At 51.5% G+C, this 19,066-nt stretch overlaps 1 protein-coding gene across 2 annotated transcripts in view; it reads right to left on the reverse strand.

Moving 5' to 3' along the window:
* Positions 1-16,289, reverse strand: part of PPP2R5D (protein phosphatase 2 regulatory subunit B'delta) — a 27,687-nt gene extending 11,398 nt beyond the window's left edge. The window contains exons 1-11 of one of the 2 annotated variants that reach the window (XM_063152642.1): positions 16,226-16,289; positions 15,369-15,461; positions 8,748-8,967; positions 7,634-7,833; positions 7,154-7,264; positions 5,704-5,796; positions 5,122-5,252; positions 4,951-5,010; positions 3,810-3,918; positions 2,913-2,966; positions 27-197 (exon numbers count right to left, since the gene is read on the reverse strand). In XM_063152642.1, coding sequence (XP_063008712.1) covers positions 27-197; positions 2,913-2,966; positions 3,810-3,918; positions 4,951-5,010; positions 5,122-5,252; positions 5,704-5,796; positions 7,154-7,264; positions 7,634-7,833; positions 8,748-8,967; positions 15,369-15,461; positions 16,226-16,252 — 1,269 coding nt within the window. In that variant the 5' untranslated portion in view covers positions 16,253-16,289. Of the gene's footprint in view, positions 1-26; positions 198-2,912; positions 2,967-3,809; positions 3,919-4,950; positions 5,011-5,121; positions 5,253-5,703; positions 5,797-7,153; positions 7,265-7,633; positions 7,834-8,747; positions 8,968-15,368; positions 15,462-15,886; positions 15,944-16,225 lie in introns of those variants that run through there. The other variant, XM_063152643.1, reaches the window with a different exon arrangement.
* Positions 16,290-19,066: the final 2,777 nt, after the last annotated feature.

The raw sequence follows: 19,066 nt of genomic DNA on the forward strand, positions 1-19,066 counted from the left end.
CATCTCCTCCCTGAGCTGCAACCTACCTGGAAGTGTGGGCTGGAGACACATTTGGCCAACTGCCTGAATAAGGGCTCCATAACTTTCACAAACTCAGATGGCTCAATCACATCCAGGATCTCCTCCAGCTCATTTAAGAACATCACCTCTTTGGGACTGTGAGTTTTTGGCCAGAACTTCAGCAAGCCCACAATCACCTGAGTGGGAAGAGTACAGAGACAGTTAGTTAGAAGCTCAAAGTCAACACCAGCTGCAAAATAAATTTTTAAGCACGTGGTCACAACAGCAAGAGGGGAGGAAGTAACAGAATAAACTTTCTCAGTGAGTCAGGGTGGGCGGTCAGTGAAGAAAGAAGACAAAAAGCCCGAACTCTGCAAAGTTACACTCATGGGGCAGCTCTCCCTAGGCTGCTATGATTTATTACAAGCACAAAGTTTACAATAATTTCTTATCCCCCACCACAGCTTAGCACAGAAGGGTGAAACTGGAGTGGGCAGCAGCTGGCAGACAGTGCAAAGCAACCACAGAAGTTCAACTAATCCAACTGGAAATGCTATAGAGAAGGTCTCTGAAGGGTCATTATTCAAAACACTGCAGAGCTTGAATACTGGGGAGCACTGAATAAATAAAGCAATGGATGGGTTTGGGACAAGGAAGGGAAATACTGCTTCACACAAAAGTAACTGGATTATGGAACTCATTCTTGCAAGACTTTGTAGAGATTCAAAGTTGAAACAGACTCCAGAATGGAACAGACAAGTTTATGGAGTTTACACCTAATGGTTCTAATTAAATATGACAGTGCAGATGCAACTTCTGGCTGAGTAAAACCATTGCTTACAAGAATAGGGAAGGACTATATCTCACTATATTTTATTTTTTTATTTTTAATACTGCTTCCTGTCCTACCCATCTGCTTCTAGACACTATAAAGGCAGGATCCAAGATGCTGGAGACCGTCACTCTGTTGGAAGAAGAGATGCTTACTCTGTGGACACCAGAGGCACACGCAGCTGAGCTGCCCTTTCAAACCTCTGCACTTCAGCTACCTGATCCTGAAGTTGGCACTTGAGAGGAAGTTCAGAGCAGCAGAGGGACAGGAGTGGGCATTGCAACAACAGGATTAGAGATATCTGAGCATTATGTTTCTGCCAACTCAAGGCTTCAAAACCAGCAGTCCATTATTCTCAATGTTTGTCGTTATTCATGTCTGCCATTCAGGCAAGAGTTAGCTTCAATGACTCAGAAGTCATTTCACCTACAAACTAAGGTGGCATGAGGTGTCTGGAGTCTGTGTTTGCTATTCCTGAGCACATCTGAGGCCTTGTTCACCTGACTGCTGTTGAGACAAGAGCTACCACATCAAGCCTTGCTGAGCAAGCTTCTGGAGGGCCATTTGAGGCAAGGGTGGACCCAGGGAGTAATCTGGCCTCTTTCCAGCACTGCTGGTAACATCTCCCTGTGCATTCAGACTCTTGATGATGCACAAGCCCTGTAACTCTTCCAGCCTTCAGTAACACCAGGGGGCTCTATTCAAAACCTTCACAAGCAAGATGCTTCAACAGAACCCAAGTTGTGGCAGTATGGTCTTGGTATGCCAGGTTGAAACACAACACAACATGCACTGAAGGTGGTGAAATTGGGTTATTCCACTGCCTTCCACCTGGGTCTGTAATCCAGGGGCCACTGAACAGTTATCCAGAAAGAAGTGATCAGCTACAGAGCTTTACAGTCTGAATAAGCTGCAAAGTGAAATATTGACAGATTTCTATTTCTCTCTTCTCCCTCAACCTTTGAGGTGCTTTGGCAGGAGGCTGTAGGACTGGATGTCAGCCACAGGAAGTACTCAGCACGGTCAGGAAGCTACTTGAAGTGGTTTGTTTCAGAGCAGGCTTCTGGGAACACAGGAAATGGAGGAGCCAGGTTTAAAGGAAAAGCTAGGAGGTCTGTTTCAGCACTGCTGGTGTCAGAGCTGTGGAGCCAGAAAGATGACAGCAGCTGACCAGCTTCTACCCAGCACAGGCAGGCTCACCATGAGCACACACATTTGAGGCAGGGAACAGAACGACCTCAGCCAGCATTACTCATTAAAGCACTCACACTTTTGGTGCTCCCTGCTACACTGACAGAAGTGTGTGTTCTCTGCCCATCTGCTGTTTTGAGCCTGTGAAGCTCAGCTCTGTAGAAGACATTTCCTGGCCTGTAGTGGGTGGAGAAACACTTGTCTCCTTCTTCCACCCTCTGCCAAGCTGGCATTTAGCCTGGTTAACACTGCAGGTTTGTGCAGACAGTAACTAGAATATGTGAGGTCACCACTTACACTGCTCACATTTTAGAACCTGCTGTTTCCCAGCACCATATCCTGAAGGTAAATGTGTCTACAATGTCACTTACCTCTACAAAAGTAGCAAACTGATGCTAAAGCTGGAAGGAGAATACTTTCATGAAGGAACAGTGGCATGCCTAAGTAGATGTTGTGTCCCAGGTTCCTAACCTCATCCCCACAATTCTGCAGCCAATTCCAGCAGTCTGGAGGAACTCTTACTATTTCAGGGCCCCCACAAGCTCTGGTTCCATCAGATGGTCATGTATTTTGTCTCTGCAGTATCCCTCATTAGCCAGAAGCTCTGCCCTGGGAGAACAGCTTGGTATCCTGTTCCTTCTGCTACACCAAGATCTGAAGCACAGAGGAAGATTGCAGCCCACCTTCCTGAAGCTTGCAGGAGAGATTGCTAAAGACTTGCACATGAGCAGTACAGCCCCTTCTACCCCCAGGGAGCCAGGCAAACCCAGCAAACAATACCAGTGAATCCCAGCCTCCTTACAGCAAGGGTGAGAAAGGACTGCTCTGAGGAAGCTGTGAAGCTTTTAGGGACTTGACTGTCACACAGAAGTGAAGCAAGATTACTCACTGGCTCTGTCAAGCTGCTGTCTTTCTCCAAGAACTGTACAACACAGTATGCCAGCTGCAGGAAAAAAACATGGCAAGATTAGAGCTTCCTCAAGTGTACCCAAGTGCTACCACCTCCTAGGCTGGCAGTAACACCATGCCCATTATGTTGCAGCTCTAAACAAATCCAGTTTACTGATGGCAAGTGAAGACTTTAAGACCAAGCAGGCAGGGCCGGAGCTCAGGACATTTGTGCAATTTAAAGGACAAAACTTCAGAGCAGTCCACAGCCAATACATTGAGATGAAAGCACAGCTGCACACTCAGTGCTGGGGAAGAACAAACCTGACTGACACAAAGCCCTGCCCCACAGAAACAGGGCTGAGAGAACAGACATCTCTACTTAGTACCCGTATTTTTTCACTTCCTATCCCAAGTTCTCATCTTCTCTATTCTTCTGTTATGTACTCAAAATTGGAAGAAATTAATCTCTAAACCAATCTAGCAGTCTAGCAAGCCAACTTCTCCACATATCTCAGTGGTGACTAATATCTGATACACCACATGCACTGGCTGATGACTGCAGCTAGGAAATTTACCTCTCTGGTTTCAGCAGGCCCCCAATACTTCACAAGCTTCCAGCACAGAAAGACAAAGCAAGCCACAGCATTGAGACACTAGGAAATGTCAGGATACTCTCCTATAACCCAGTGGCACGGGCCCAGACAGCACAAGAATGGAATAACCACTATAGTATGGGACAGAGCCCAGAACATCTCACAGCAAGAACTTGTACAATGTGGCCTGGTGGATAGCTGTAAACAATTAGCTTATAAACTAATATAAATATAGAGAGATTTTAACAGCTATAAGCTCTTGCAAAATCCCAATCTGCCCTTGAACTTGAAGCACTTCTCACCTGTGGATGGTACACACTGAGAGACTTCACTTTGTGCAGTGGTAACAAGACTCTGATGAGGAACATCTTGTGCTCTTCCTTCAGAGGCAAAGCAAACCCATTGATTATGCTGAGAAGAAACAAGAGTCTTGTTCAAATTTTGACCCAGCAGAAATACAGTGCCTCTAACCAGCCCCTTGAGGAAGCACCCCCCAAAAGTGTGGTCACTGCACCCCAGCCTTCACACTGAGCTCAGTGAGTGCTCTTGGCAGGTACCACAGGGAAATGCCTTTGAGGAGCCTGGGCTCTGCTCTGTCCCTGCCAGGCTCAGCCCCACACACACTCAAGCAGAACCTCTGGGGAAGGCCAGCACTGAAGTAGCCCAATGCTTGAGCCTTGTGTGTTCCAGACAACTTTTCATTAAAATCCTTTCCTTAGGATTTTTCCTCCTGAGAAGCTGAGAGGCCTCAGGAACAAAATGTAAACAATCATTATCTGCTGCTGTGGAATGCAACAGGTGGATCTGTGATTGGTCTCATGTGGATGTTTGGAATTAATGGCCAATCAAAGCCCAGCTGGCTCGGACTCTCTGTCTGAGCCACAAACCTTTGTTATCATTCCTTTCTGTTCTTAGCTTAGCTGGCCTTCTGAGATGAAACATTTTCTTTTATCCTTTTAGTATAGTTTTAATGTAATATATATAATAAAATAATAAATCAGCCTTCTGAAATATGGAGTCAGATCTCTGTCTCTTCCTCCAACATAAGACCCCTGTGAACACTGTCACACTTGTGCATTACAGAACAGGAGGGTGGCAGCACAAGAGGGCCACAAACAGAAGGGAAGCTGAAACCTGGGAGAAGGCTGCCCATTGCTAGGGCTTCTCAGAGCTGTGAGGAGCTCTGCTCTCTCACTGCCTGCTGAGGCAAGACAGCAAGTGTGACTGGACTCAATAAAGAACAGGACACAGATCTGGGGAGGAGAAGGCTACCACTGTACTTATCAGCACACTGGGAGTACTTCATGCTCTGTCAGACAGATTCTCTGCAAGAGGTGCCTCCTGCAAGGACTGCTGAAGGAAGGCACTGCCTTTTCACACAGCACACTGGGCTGGAGGCCACTCTCACTATGGGCCCTCTGGGACTCCCAAAAGTGCCCTTACCTTCCCAGGATCTCCAGTAGCTCTGCAATCCCATTGTGGTGTTCTGTTTCATAGATGAACCTAAAGAGAAGGATGAGAAGTCATTGCCAAATGCTGGATACAGTTTCATAAGCAAGAGGAAGGAAAAATGCTGGAGACAGGGAGTCTACATGGTAGTAAGAAAGACCTCACCTGTAAAATATATTATTGATCTGCCTCCTCACATATGCTCTCAGGCCCAGGAACTTCCCATAGATCCTGTGCAGAATAGTTTTTAGGAAATCTCTTTCTCTGGGGTCTTCACTGTCAAAGAGATCCAGCAGCTGTGGGGAGAGAAACTCAGTCAGTGCCTGCACACTGCCTGTCTGGGCAAAGCGAGCAGCAACACTGGGCACTGCTCCTGTTTGGCAAAAACAGATCCTTCAGCTGAGTGATGCCTTCAACACCCTGAGCACAGTGGTCATTTCCCTGAAACATGTGACCTCCTAGTCACAAGCTGGAACCATCATCATTTCTTTCACCTTCAGAAGCACAGCGATGGCCTACAGAGCTGCACATCCCCAGATTTCCCCTGCAAGGCCCCTGCGCCCCCCTCCATCTGTACAATGAGTTATGAGTTCCAGTGAGTACAGCTCACACACACTCTTGCCCTGCACAGAAAATTCTGTCTGCTCATTCAGGACAAATAAAGAAAAGTCACATCATCAAGCACCAAAATCTGCTGCAGCTCCTCCATAAAGGTGGTGCACAGTGGCAGGGGCAGCAATTACTTACAGATAGCACAAACTTCTGGTCAATGTATTTCTTGGCTACATTTGGTTGAAAGTCAGGTGACTCCAGGAACCTGAGGAAGAACTCGTACACCAGCTGTTGGGGGAAAAGGAGAGATTACTTAGAAATCTCCCTGTCCTCTCACCAGTGTTTACTTCACATTTTATGTTTTCCTTCTCTTTAAGGATTCAGGGAAAGGCTGGGAAGCCCAAACAGGAGCATAAAGGCCAGTGTTTCCTTACCCGGTGGGATCAACAGAGCTGCCCTTGCTTTAAGGGGCAAGAGTCTCTGATGGCAAAAAGCTGCACAAATCTGCCTGAGATCTCATCACCTCAGGTCTCCCAAAGATAACACCCACCTCCTCAGATTAACACATTAGGCTTGGGAAACTCTTCTCCCATCTTCAGCACACATCCCTACAGAGATCAGAAATCTCCAGAGATGTCAAAGGCTCAGATTCATTGGATGCCCTTGAGACATCCAAGGAATAACAGAAGAGCAGAGAAATGAAACAGACCCTAGAAAAACATGCAGTGTCCTCTGCCTCCTGGGTACTGACTCAAAGTTGGCTTGGCCTCACTAAGCCAGGAGAGCTGCATGCTGTGTCCCACTTGGAAAACAAAGGGCAGCTTGCTTTAAGAAGGCTGTCAGTGCTGAAACATCAAATTCTGGTCCTGCTGTTCTCTGAGAGGACTGAGTCCACTCTCATTTCTCCTAGTGGTCCTGAGGGGCCACTAGGCCAAACAAGATCAATGCATTTGAAAGGTCTGACTTTGGAATTGAAGGAATGACAGGACCATGCATCTACAGGTAGGGCCTGGCTGCCAAGGACAGCAGTAAAGAAAAAACTGAGGTGCTGACTAAAAAGCTCAGCATTCAGTTGCCAGAAATCCATGCTGGCTGCTGCTGACTCAATTCTGAGAAACAAATGCTGCCTAGCATTCACAGCACTCTGGTGCTGAGGACACGCTATTTCCATCAATGCTCACATCCCTATGTCAACTGCAGCAGTGAGAACTGATTAACCACTGCTGCAGAATGACACCTTATTTCTTCTCTGTATTTTCTGCTTCATTCTGCAGTACCTGCCTCTTTTTCTGCCTTTGTCTGCTTGACAGCACATCCCTGTGCCAGTGCCTCGAGCTTTCCTCCTGACTTCCACTGCTGAGCTCTGCTAAACCACGCTCACTTGTCACTTTCCTAACCCGTTTTATCTAGTCTGTCTAAAGCCATCTGCAGGTGAATGTTGCACAGAGTCATCAGCCAGTTCCCAGGACACCCTTGCTTCCTGCAGTACCTAAGAGCCACCTCTGACCCCTGGGTGGCAGGCCTGGTCTTTCCTCAGCAACCCTTGCAGGCTGGTGAAGCAGCAGTGGCAGGGCTGGCAGCCTCTACATGGACTCAAGTTCTGGGAGATAAATTCACCAGATTTATATCCCCCACTGCTCCTCACCTGAAGGTGTGGCCAGGCAGCTTCTAATGTAGGCTCATCTTCTTCAGGGTCAAATTCTGCTCCTGTGGGATTGGACGATGGTGGGAGTGTCCGGAAGAGGTTCACTGAAAACTGAGGTGAGTGCAAAAGTTGTATGAATGACACTGTGACACCTCATGATGGTCCTCCATGGAACAAACCCTTCACTGCAGTGTGATTTGTCCCAGCTGTGCCCACAGGCTGATCCCTTCCTGCAGGCTGCAGGGCTACACTCTGCACAAGTGCAGTCTGTGACAGAGACAAGAGCTGCCACCTCTCCCCACAGCAGGCACTGTCACCACCACCACCCCCACGCACACTTCTCTTCCTGAAGGTGGGGAGATAAGGAATGGGTAGCACTGGGGTCACACTCCTCTCTGACAAATCCCCATCCCCTCCTCCTCCCACACCTCCCTGTTTCTTTGGCACAAAAGCCACACAAACACTGGCTCTGTGCCCTACCATGATGACAGCTTCAGGGTAGATGGCCTCGGTGACAACATCCCGGTTGTGTGTGATGTACTCCACCATCTCATTGAGACCTGCTCGCTTCACCTCCTTGAACTTCAAGTCACTGAGGGGGTCAGAGATGAAGTCAAAAAGAACGCAGCACTGCCGCAGCTTCTGGATGAAAAGCTCTTCTCGTTCGTGGGGAGGAGCATCTGTCAGACAAAGCAGGGACATCTGTCCTTGCAGACAGGCACCTCACCTTCCTGCTTTACCCAGGTAGCACTGTGCTTTGCTCCCTGTGGCTTCCCCCTCCCCTGTCACATTGCCCTTGAACTGAGGCACTGTTATCCCTGCTATGGACATGGGACAAGGGAGGCAGAGAAATCCCATGAGGGGATTTCAAATGTGGTAGCAGTTTCTAACCTGATAAGCATTGATCTCTTCTGTGTACACAGTACACTGAAAAAGGAGAGCAGTGGCAACCATGTCCTGCACCCCAGAAACACAAAGGGAGCTGAGCAGCACATACTGCAGCCTAACCCTACTGCCAGACAACAGGACCAGGAGCTATACATTAATAGATTCTCTTTTTGATACAACTGGAAACTACACACTGCCTTGGCCTTCCCCAAAGGCTTGTCTGTGTCTGTGAGCAGCATCAAGAAATGGCTCTGCCTCAATGACTGCTGAAAATGCTTTCTCCTTGTCCATACTCATGTTTAATTGCAATATAATGTACACTAAGTGCTAATACCAAGCTGCCCTAATGTGGACAGGTTAAATTGCACTATCATAATTTGCAATGGAAACACAATGAGGAGGAAGCCTGGTCCTTCCCCAGGAATGGGTGGATGTAGGAACCAAGCACAGCCTGCACCAAGGTCTTGCACTTTACCACCTTCCTGCACAGCCTGCTGAAGAATCTGAGGCAATCCTCAGTACACAGAAGCAGCTTTAAATACCTCAACTGGGAAGGTAAGTATGAAGTTTGCATTGAGAATACTCTGATTATTTTAGACCATCCATTGATTCTCTATGTGCTAACAAGCCAAGCACCTTTCCATGTAACTGGCTGGACAAACTGCAGCTTGCCATGCAGGTCACTTCCACCCCACTGCCTGTTTACCTTTGAGGGCTGGGAGCTTTTGCAGCTCGCGGTTTTTGCTCAGGTTGAAGCGGGAAGAGCTGTGCCGGCGCTCCTTCTTCACAATCTGGGGTCCCCCTGAGTACTTGATTTTGTTCAGCTGGGTTGGGGGGGGAGCGCTGTTGCTGGGCCGCTTGTTTGAGGTTGGCTGCTGCTGTGGCTGCTGCTGGGCCTGCTGAGGCTGCTGCTGAGGCTGCTGGGCCTGGAGAGGGAGAAAACAACAACTCAGAAGCTTTTAGCTACAAGCCTCATAAGCAGATGCCCATCAGCATCTTCTTGGAATGAAGAAACCTGGCAGGTTTTTCACTGTTGCACTTGCAGTTGAGGGCATCTCACCAGCTCTAGAGCTGCTGGTCGCCTCTGCAGCATATCTGCAAAGTAAACATCAGTTTTACTCACGTCTGCAAGGTACCACAAAGACACTGGAGCCCCTCAGCACAGCCAGTGCTATGGATGTGGAAAGCAGCAAAGCAAAAGTCACATCTTGTGACAAATTACATGGAGCAGAAATAAGAACTTTCTGTGCTCCAAACAGAAATCTCAGCGTGCTGCTGTCCCTGCAGCACTCTGTACAACACACACAAGCAAGTTTAGAAAAGCAGCAATTTGCTTCCTTGTCCCTGTGCAGGGAATCACTTGTGAAAGAGCAAAGCATGTAGTACAGAGCAGACATAAAGGCCTTGGAAAGGCAATAGTGAAGACCACGACAATCATTGCTGCACTCATGGTCCGGGAGTCCCTATAAACCACATGGATCATACACACAAACATACAGAACCTCAGATCCCAGGCTGTGGGCTGTCCCAGCCCATCCTGGCTGCTCTCTCCCATCTCTGCCTCACTGCTGTCAGGACTTCTGTAGATGGGCTTTTCCCACATCTCTCCTTTCAGCCACACAAACTCTCTGCCTGCATTCTCCTCTCCCACTGCACTTACAGAGGCACTTTCTCATGTTTAGCATGTGACCAGAAACTCAAGCCAGTGTTTGCTCAGCTCAGCTCTCTTCTGACCTTGCTGAAGCTCTCTTGGTTCAAGTCCCACTTGGGCCATAATGACTCAATAACTGACCCTTTAATTTCACACTGACCCAACCTATGGAAAACTCAGACAAAAGAGGGCAACATCCTGCCAGGAAGCAGAGAGAGGGATTAGCTGGAACCAGCACCCAGCCTGCCCTGGCTGTGCTGCATCAGCCACCTCCTTCCTGCTGCTACATGAAGCCAAGGAGCTGCAGCATGAACCTGTTTAGGATACAGCAAGAGCAGCACAATGGATGGGGAGCAGAGGTGAGTGGAATTCTTGGACATCACCTCCTTCTCTCCCCATAATTCTCATAGAGCACAGTGGTAGGAGGGCAGACCTCACCAGGACAGTGACCAGCAGTGTTTTAAGGGAGTGCAGGAGCTCAGCAGAGCTCACCACCCTCCAGATGGCCAGTCTCCTCCTGGCTGAGCTGCAGCTACTCTGCATACTCCTTTCCCTGGTTTCCAGAGAGGTGCAGCACAGCACTGCAGTGCAAGAGCAAGAGTTACTGTACCTGCAGCACGTGGGAAGGCAGCAACTAGGAACAGGGAAAGGTGCCTACAAGGAGATGCTGCTCTACACATTGGGATCTTTGGTGCAAGTGTAAAGACTCCTCATGGACAAGAGGACACAAGGTGAAACATCAATTTTTTTGTCAAGCCATTACTTTGAATGAGAAATCAGAAAAATTTTCGTTCTGGTCTGGCTCTGTTTGAAGGAAATCTTGAGTGGTTCTGTTTCAAGCTCAGCTCCAAGCCAAGGTGGGGGGAAGACAACAAGATTTGAACTCTCCACAGTTTACATTTGTTTCAATTCCCTTCATAGAGCAGTGCTGTCCCATGATGAGAGGAGGGAGCCAGATGAGCTTGTGATAAAAACTGCAGTGTCTGCCAAACAAAGCAGGCCCAGACTACAAACTGGAGGCAACTTATCCTAAAGAGTAGTCTCTGCTCAGTTAAGCCAGGACAAAGCCTTGCTGGCCAGCCTCCAAGACTGAAAAGTTCATTCCTCACCCTGAATATTTGGGTATCAGGGCAGTGTGAACCACTCAAAATATTGTCCAGATGCCTTTGGGAATCCTCACCTCTGCATCACTGTCTTTCCACAGGGAAGAAGGGGAAAAAATCTGAATGCTGAGCCACCACAGAGCAAAGATGGTAGAGAGAGAAGCAGAAGATGCACTGGTGGCCTCCCAGGTAACACTGAAGGAAGCAGGACACATGGGCCCTCCTAGCTGATAGGACATGTCTGTGTACTCCTCACCCACCCAAAAACCCCACAGGCAAATGCTCAGAGCATGGTGTGGTTACTGCATGTGAACAGGCTGCATCACGGGGCTGGAAAAGTCCACCAGTCTCCAACAGTCCACAGTATCGAACATCTTGCACAACGAGAGACAAAACATAGTTTCAGGTTTAGCTGCCAGCTATTTAAGAAACAGCCATGCACATGCAGAAGTCCCACAGCTGAGATTGCTAGGGAAAACCCAATGGCTGGAGAGGTCAGGTACACTCATATGCTGCAGGGTTTATGATGGGCTGCTTGTACAGGCACTTTCTGGGATCAAGTTGAATCCCTGCTTTCAGGAGGTGCTTCCTGTGGCAGGCCTGCTGTCCTGCTGCCTTCAACACCTCCTACCTTGGCCACATGAATCAGTAGAGGCTTATTTTAAGTTTCCTAACACTTTCTTCCCTGAAGTTTCCATCCCTGAAAACACAGCAGACTACTGAACCTGAAAGCTTTTGTCTTTCTTTCCCTGATACCAACACCAGCTCCATGGCTGCAGGCACCTCCCTCTCCCTCCCTGAGCAGGCTCAGCCCCTCCTGACAAGCAGGGCTCACACACTGTGACAAAGCCAACAGCCTGGGGGACACTGTTTGCTGTGCCTGTCACACTGAACATGCTGAGGTGACCAGAGAATAGCACAAGGTGTTTGCACCAAGCACAGTGGGGTAGCCCCACTTTCCCCACTGCAGTGGAGCAGCTCCTTGTGCCAACAGGACATGAAATTTAGGGGTTTAATTTCATTCACCCCTAAATGAAACTGAATTAGAACTCCTGCACACAATCTCCCTGCCTCCAGTTCACTTCCTCCCTGCTGGTTCCCACCACCTCTCCTCCCAGTTAGGAACTTGCCTGCACAAGCCAATGAGCCCCAGGCCCTGAGCCTGCTCTGTGCCATTCCTCCTCACCCCAGAGAGCAGAGATCCTGTTCCCCCAGCCCCCCTGAGCTGTGCTGGCTCCTCCTGCTCTCCTCCAGCCGTGCATGACCTCACCTCTGCAGGCACTCCTGCTGCAGCTGGGTGCATCGCCACTCGGGAAGCCCTTTCTGCCTCACTGCTCCCTTGAGCATCCCCTGCTTGCTAAGCTTCCCAGCCCAGATCTGCTCTCAGCTCCTCCTCCTCCTCAGATGACTCTTCCCTTCCCATCCCTCAAGTCAGTACCTGCTCTCTTTGTCTGCTGTTACACAGCTTCCCTATTAAAATGAGGCTCTGTGCCTCAGAAGTAGCACGAACACACTGTAATGCTGGCTCTGAATAATGAACTCCAGGTACTGCAGTAACAAGCCCCATGGAGATATGTGCAAAACATGAAAATACAGCAGCTCACTGAAAAGGTACAGCCTCTCCCAGAGCTGCAAATCTCATCAGCAAGGCTCCAAGCTGCCCTTGAGGCTGCAGAGCAACTCCCATCTTTACTGCTGCTAATGCCTGCTCCCACTTCCAGGTCATTAACTCTTTTCCCCACCCAGCTGCCTCTCCCAGTCTTTCTGGCCAGGAGGAGTAACTCTTTCTCATCCTCTCATTCAATGCTGCCTTGGTCTCTGACATTATTTTTTTTCTCCTTAAATAGCTACCCAGAAATTCTCTGCATTCACATACTCATCATGTTCCAGAAGGACTGAATTAAACATACCTTTCATTTCCCACTCCCCGCTCTCATGTTTTACTCCACTGCTCCTTGTCTCTTCCACAGCAAACTGCCCCCACAAAACCAGGGGCTGTGTTGGCTATTCACATCAGAGAGATGCTCATCTTGGAGTAAAACTGAGAGCACTGCAGTACCCCTGGACTTAAGAGAGAATCCAACACTCTCCTTCCCTTGTGGATGTGCCTGCTTTTCAACATATCTGCCCTTCCAGATCAGCTCCTTTGCTGCACAGAACAAAGCACTTTGCTTAGGGGGCTCTGGACTGGCTCCTACCCTCTTCATCTCCCTCCACACAGATCCCCATAGGAGCTCTTTGTCCACTGCATTTGCCCAGATCCATCAAAACAGAGCTGCTCTGCAACAAGCTTTACTCATCCCACCAGCTAGACAAGTTGCCTGCAAAACAAATCATAACTTTCTGGTACCAGGATAAATTAAAGTTGATTCTTTTCCCTGCTCCATGGAGCATGGTGTGAGAGAGAAAAGCACAAACTGCAAGAGGGCTGCCCACATGGCTGCTCCCCTGCTGCAAGTCCATTAAACATCTACTGAGAGATGAAGAAAAAGGAAAGATTTTTTTTTTTAGTGCACCCAATTTTCACCCTAGAACAGGCAACCAACCAAGCATAGCTCCACAGGAGAATTCACAGGGCATGAAACTCCCACAATGGCAGCAGAGGTATCCAGGTTGGGCTCAGCCCATCAATCCCACCAGACAACTCCACTCCCAGCATTTCACAAGTCAAACACCTCTTGCTTCTGACATGAGGAAGGAGTTTTGCTCCCAGCACACATTACCTAATTCCTCACCCATTGTGAAAGTCAAAATACCTTTCTGTGTTTCCTGAAGAGCAAGAAAATCGCATTCAAACTGGTATACATTTCTTCTTATCAAGCAAAGAGCTCTCTTCCATTCTGCAGCAGAGTACTCCAGAGACAGGAAAGCACCAAGAAGGAACAAACTTCACTGCAGACTCAACAGGGAAAGGAAGAAGAGACCTGTGGCAGCACACACTGCAGAGGTGTCTCCTTTCTGCTCTGCTCTCTGTTCCTATGATCAAAGGAGAGGCAGCTTTCCATCTTAAAGGAGGGCTGGATTTTGTCTGGAGTATGAGGAAGTGGCTAGCTATGTTTTGTGGGAGGGAATTTCAGACACATCACTCCTAAGTTTCTCCTGCACCCAGGCAAATATTACATGCCATTTCAGGTCACAAAAGGAAGCCTGTCACTTGTGACATTTTTCCCTTCTTCAGAGTGACCTGCTTTGCTGGCTATCCATTGCAAGACCCAGACTTTCTTACACCTTTCCAGAGCTGTGAACTCAGCAAAGAGTCCCACATAAATAAAAGGTAAGTCTGACCCCATAATGCCAACACAGGAGTTCTCTCACTCCCTTGGAGTCTGCAGGCAGCTCTCCCACCAAGCTGTTTTCAGCTGCATACACAGAATAAAACAGACAGAGGCAAAGGCCAGGATGGGGGATCTACAAAACTGCTGCCTGCTCCAAGGCACACAAAGTAAGAATGATTCCTTGCTGGCCACATGGCAGGTTAGGCATGAGCACAAAACTGAGTGGCTTGTAGTGGGTTTATTTTCTGAGGCTCTGCAATGCAGATCTGTGCTTTGGAGTCTAAAATAACATTGACTACAGCCGTGCCACTGTACTACACATTTCTTCCTAGTCTTGATTGGCCCTACATCTCTCCCATGCCCAACCCTCCAAATGACAAGTGCAATGTGTCCCAGACAAGACCAGAGCACACAAGCTTCTATGGATGTAGAAGTGGCACAGCTTGTTTGCCAAATTGTAGCATTAAAATAAATAAACCACACATACATGCATGCTTCCTCAGATGTGTATAACATTCTTCTGAGACGATTCTCAAATTCCACAACCACTGCCTGAATGCCAGGCAGACTCAGAACTGCCAGAACTACCAGAAAAGTTCCACTGAACACAACTTTGTGCTAACCCTAAGGACAGCTTATCATACTATCATATTCTGCTGAGGCCATTCTAATGTATCTACCCTGGCAACATCCAAACTGAGAGTGAGACTGCACATCTGGGAATACAGACTGTGCCTTCTTGTGAGGAATGCTGCATTCAGCACAAGGCTGTTATACCACAGGAGAGCCATTTCATCTCTAGCAGTTCATTCTTTCAAGTGTTCCTATCCATTACTTCCTAATCTCACTCCTCCAGAAAACGCCTCAGAAGAACAGATCTTTTCCCATTGCTTCTCACTACTCTCCCACTCTGACACAAAGTGACAACAGAGTTGATGGCACTTTGCTCTGACAGGAGCAAGGAGGCTGCTCCCATCTGCCAGGCTTCCACCTCCTTGATAATCATGGCATGTCCCTTTCTGCAGCCAACTTTGCCATGCCCTGCCCACCTCTGTGAGCACCACTCGCCCTCAGCTTTGTGCCAAATGTCTTTTTGCAGGTCTGTAGGGTATGAGACTCATCAGCTGGTCTCATCCATAGTCATTGTTCCCTTTGGGCCAATTTTGCTTCTCCGACTTCTTAAGATCCCTGTGACATGTGTTATCTGGTGGAACAGCCTGAAGCAGCTAAAATGAAAGATTTTATTCCTCCCCAAAGCTTGCACATGCACACTGCTGTACCCAAGGTGAAAGTCTTACCTCTTCTGAATTCTCAGCCCCACCATCCTTCCCGCTACTGCTGCTGCTGCTGCTGCCAGGCTTTGTGGTGCTTTTGGTAGACTTTGGAGACTCCTGAAAGGATGAGAACACAATCAGAGAAAACTCCACCTTGCTCAGAATGTCAGCATCTCTCTGCAGAGCTCAGGTGTGAGCAGCCAGAGAGCATGCCCTGCTCCGGACATCCCCTCCCAGCCCTTTCTCCCTGGGCTTTCTCCCATCCCGAGCGGCTCCCGCGGCGCTGGCGCCCAGGGCGAGGCCAAGCTCCGAGCCCGGAGCGATGCTGGCATCTCCCGGCCCGGTCACCGCGGGCTGACCCCGGCCGGTGACAGGGCCCGGTGCCCACCCAGCCCTTCCCCGGGCGCGGCCTCATCGCAGATACGCGGTGCCAGGCGCCCACAGCCCCGGCCCAGCCGCCCTGGGCGGCGGCGGCGGCGGATCGGGGCCCTCACCCCGCCGGCGGCGGGAGCAGCGTGGCCGGGGCGTGGGTGCGGCCGTACCTCCCCCACCGGGAGCATCCCCGCGGCCGGCGGAGCGCGCAGGGCGGGCCAGGCCGGGCCGGGCTCGCACGGAGGCACCGCCGGCCGCCCCTCGCGCCCTCCCGCCCGCCTCCCCCGGGCCCGCGCGCGCCCCCGCCGCCCTCCTGCGCCACCCGACCCGCCCGCCGCGGGCGCGCGCCCGCGCCCCCGCCCCCTACCGGCCACAGCCCCGTGCGCGCCCCCGCCCGAGGGCTGAGCCCAGGCAAGGCCGCGCCGGGGAGGGGCGGCGGGAGCGAGCCGTCGGCCGCCGCGCCGCGCGCGGGAACTCCCCCGGCGCCGCCGCCGCCCCCGGGACCGCACCTTCTCCTTCTTCAGCTTGTAGGGCATGGTGAGCGCCGGCCCCCAACCGCTCCGCGCCCGCCGCGGGCGCGCGCCCGCGCCCCCGCCCCCTACCGGCCACAGCCCCGTGCGCGCCCCCGCCCGAGGGCTGAGCCCAGGCAAGGCCGCGCCGGGGAGGGGCGGCGGGAGCGAGCCGTCGGCCGCCGCGCCGCGCGCGGGAACTCCCCCGGCGCCGCCGCCGCCCCCGGGACCGCACCTTCTCCTTCTTCAGCTTGTAGGGCATGGTGAGCGCCGGCCCCCAACCGCTCCGCGCCCGCCGCCGCCGCCGCCGCCTGCGCCCGGGCCCGGCCGCAGCGCCCCGCTCCCATTGGGCCAGGCGCGCCGGCCTGCCTAGCAACAGCCTCCGCCGCCGCCGCGTGCCGCTGACGCAGGGCGGCCGATTTTTCTGATTGGCCACGGGGCGCGCGGGCGCCGGGCACGCCCTAGGGGGCGGGGCTGCGGGAGCGGCTCTTCCGGGGCAGCGACCCCGGCGCGGGTTCGGGCCCGGCTCCTTCCCGCGGGAGGGACGCGGGGCCTGCGGGGCTCGCGGGACACGGCAAGAGCCTGCAGGGGGCTCCTTGTCCTGCCTTCCGGCTCTCCTCTGCATCGCTCGAGAAGGAGGAGCCCCAAGAGGCTGAGCCGGTCCCCGGGGCTGCACCCCATATTTGCGGGCCTCGTTAGTGCTCCCATACACAATTCTGGGGGAGCTGCCGGTGGGAACAAGGGGGCGAGTGAAGCTGGTGGATCCAAGGGTGACAATGTGCCTATGAGCACTGCGAGGCCCAGCACAGCCGGAACTTTGTAGTTGCTGATAGGGAGAAGGCAGTCCCTGGGACAGGGGGTCCCTGCTCACATGGGGCTGCCCGATTAGCTCATTGGCAGGTGGTTCTGCATCCTTACAGGGGGAGGATGTGTCCAACAGCCTGCATGTGTCACCTTCAGGCTGGTGGTGCAGGTAGGCAAAAAGCTCTGGGTAGTGTCAGAGGTGCTTCAGCAGGAGCACAGTTGTGGCATGTGGGGAAGAAGTTCCCTAAGAGTGTTTTGAAAGATCAGTGCATCAGCTTATTGATCTTATCATCTTCATTGACCTGATCTCCAGGGGCAGAGCAAGGTCCTGGTTTCTGTTGTTCTTCCTCTATGTCATGCACAAGTGGCCACAGCCCCAGCACAACCATCTGGGTGTTTGTGAGCTGGAAACCCTGCCACTGTGAGCAGGCAAAAGCCACTTGCTTGAGGAGTTTGTAGTTATCATAATTCCCCGTCAAAAGCTGTCACATGGAATTCTGGATTGGCTTTCCTTGGTCCTGGAGGTTGGTGAAACTCAGCTTCACCAAACTGTATTTGGCCCCTGACTTTGTCCCGGTGTCAAGTGACTGATGCTTGTGCGTAACTTCTGACACTGTGGCACAAGGTGGCCGTCAAGGTCATCTCCAAAAAGAAGGCAGAAATGGAAGAAAACCTTGGGAAATTCCTGTCCCGCTGGATGCAGGCAGGGTGAGAAGGTGGCATTATCAGGGGGCAGCAGGAGCAGCCCCTGAGCATCTGCAGGGCAGGGGGCATATCTGAGGGTCTCGAGGGGCTAAGGGGGAATTGGGAGCACCCTTTGGGGAGCTCCACGGGCAGCAGTGCTGCTGGATGGCTCAGTGGGGCAGGGGTGTTTGGGGTTCAAAGGAACAGGAGTGCCTGGGGGAGTCCTTGGGCACTGTGAGGCAAAGGGCAGGAATTCTGAGGGGCAGGGAGTTCTTGGAGTTTTGGGAGGATGGAGGCGTGGTGGGCACTCCCTGGAGGACTGACGAGGGTCGAGGGAGCAGCGGTGGGCAAAGGGGATGGGGTGCAAGGCAAGGGGGAGCCAGCGGGGGGCAGGGCCGTCCCATGCCAAGCCCATGTGTCCCGAAGGGCTCATCCCGCTGAGCCACGGCATGAGGACAGCTTTTATCTCCTCGGGGAACATCCTAGAGTAGGGATGCTCCCAGCTGGGGAATCATGTTCCCCAGCCCAGGGAGTGAAGGACTCCCTGGAAGCCTCTCTCCATCTCCACATCTCTGACTGCTCTTACCAGTCCCAGCTCTCCTCCCTGCTCTGGTCCCTCATTTAGCCACAGCTCCTTCCTTGCTTCCTGACCTGCCTGGTCCCAGACCTTCATTCTGCACCTGCCTGCCCACAGCACCCTGCAAAGGGTTAAACCTGGAAAACATTTTCCTAGACAGTGAGGAAAACATGAGGGTCCCCATCTCACCCCAGATTTTCCAGAAGGGTGGAAAGTGAGGAGGATGTCAGTGGGGAGTCTTTTGGGGTCTCAAACATCAGGGACTGCCCACCAAGGTATCACTAAGCCAGAGCTGCTGCCAATCCAATCCTGTGCTTCTGCATGTACTGATATCCAGCAGGAGAAGCCCTGTGATCTCCTCCTGGCAAACACATGGAGTCCTGAGCTCACCTTCTGCACCCTGCTCTGGGGCTACAAGCCTTGTTATGCCACCAACCTGCAGCACCTGCTGTGCCAGACCCAGCAGTCCTGTCTTGCCACAAAGTCAGCCCTGAGCTAGGACTGCAAGGTGAGGGGCTGGGAGATTGCCCTGCCTTCAGGAAGGATGAATTCAGCATTAAAGGATGGCTCCACCTTCCATCTGAGCTCTTCATAGTTTACTCTGCATGGTCCAGCTAGGAGACAGTTGGGCAAGCAGATGAAGAAGCCCATGGTGCTGAGGAGCAGAAATCTCTCCTCCTAGCAGGCCTCTCTGCATTTCCAGAGGCTGCCTTCAGTAGGACGTTGCAGTGTCTGCCCTGCCTCAATTCACCTCTCCTTGCCTTTCATTCCCTTCT

Source organism: Melospiza melodia, chromosome 3, assembly GCF_035770615.1.
Source record: "Melospiza melodia melodia isolate bMelMel2 chromosome 3, bMelMel2.pri, whole genome shotgun sequence".
Taxonomy (NCBI): domain Eukaryota; kingdom Metazoa; phylum Chordata; class Aves; order Passeriformes; family Passerellidae; genus Melospiza; species Melospiza melodia.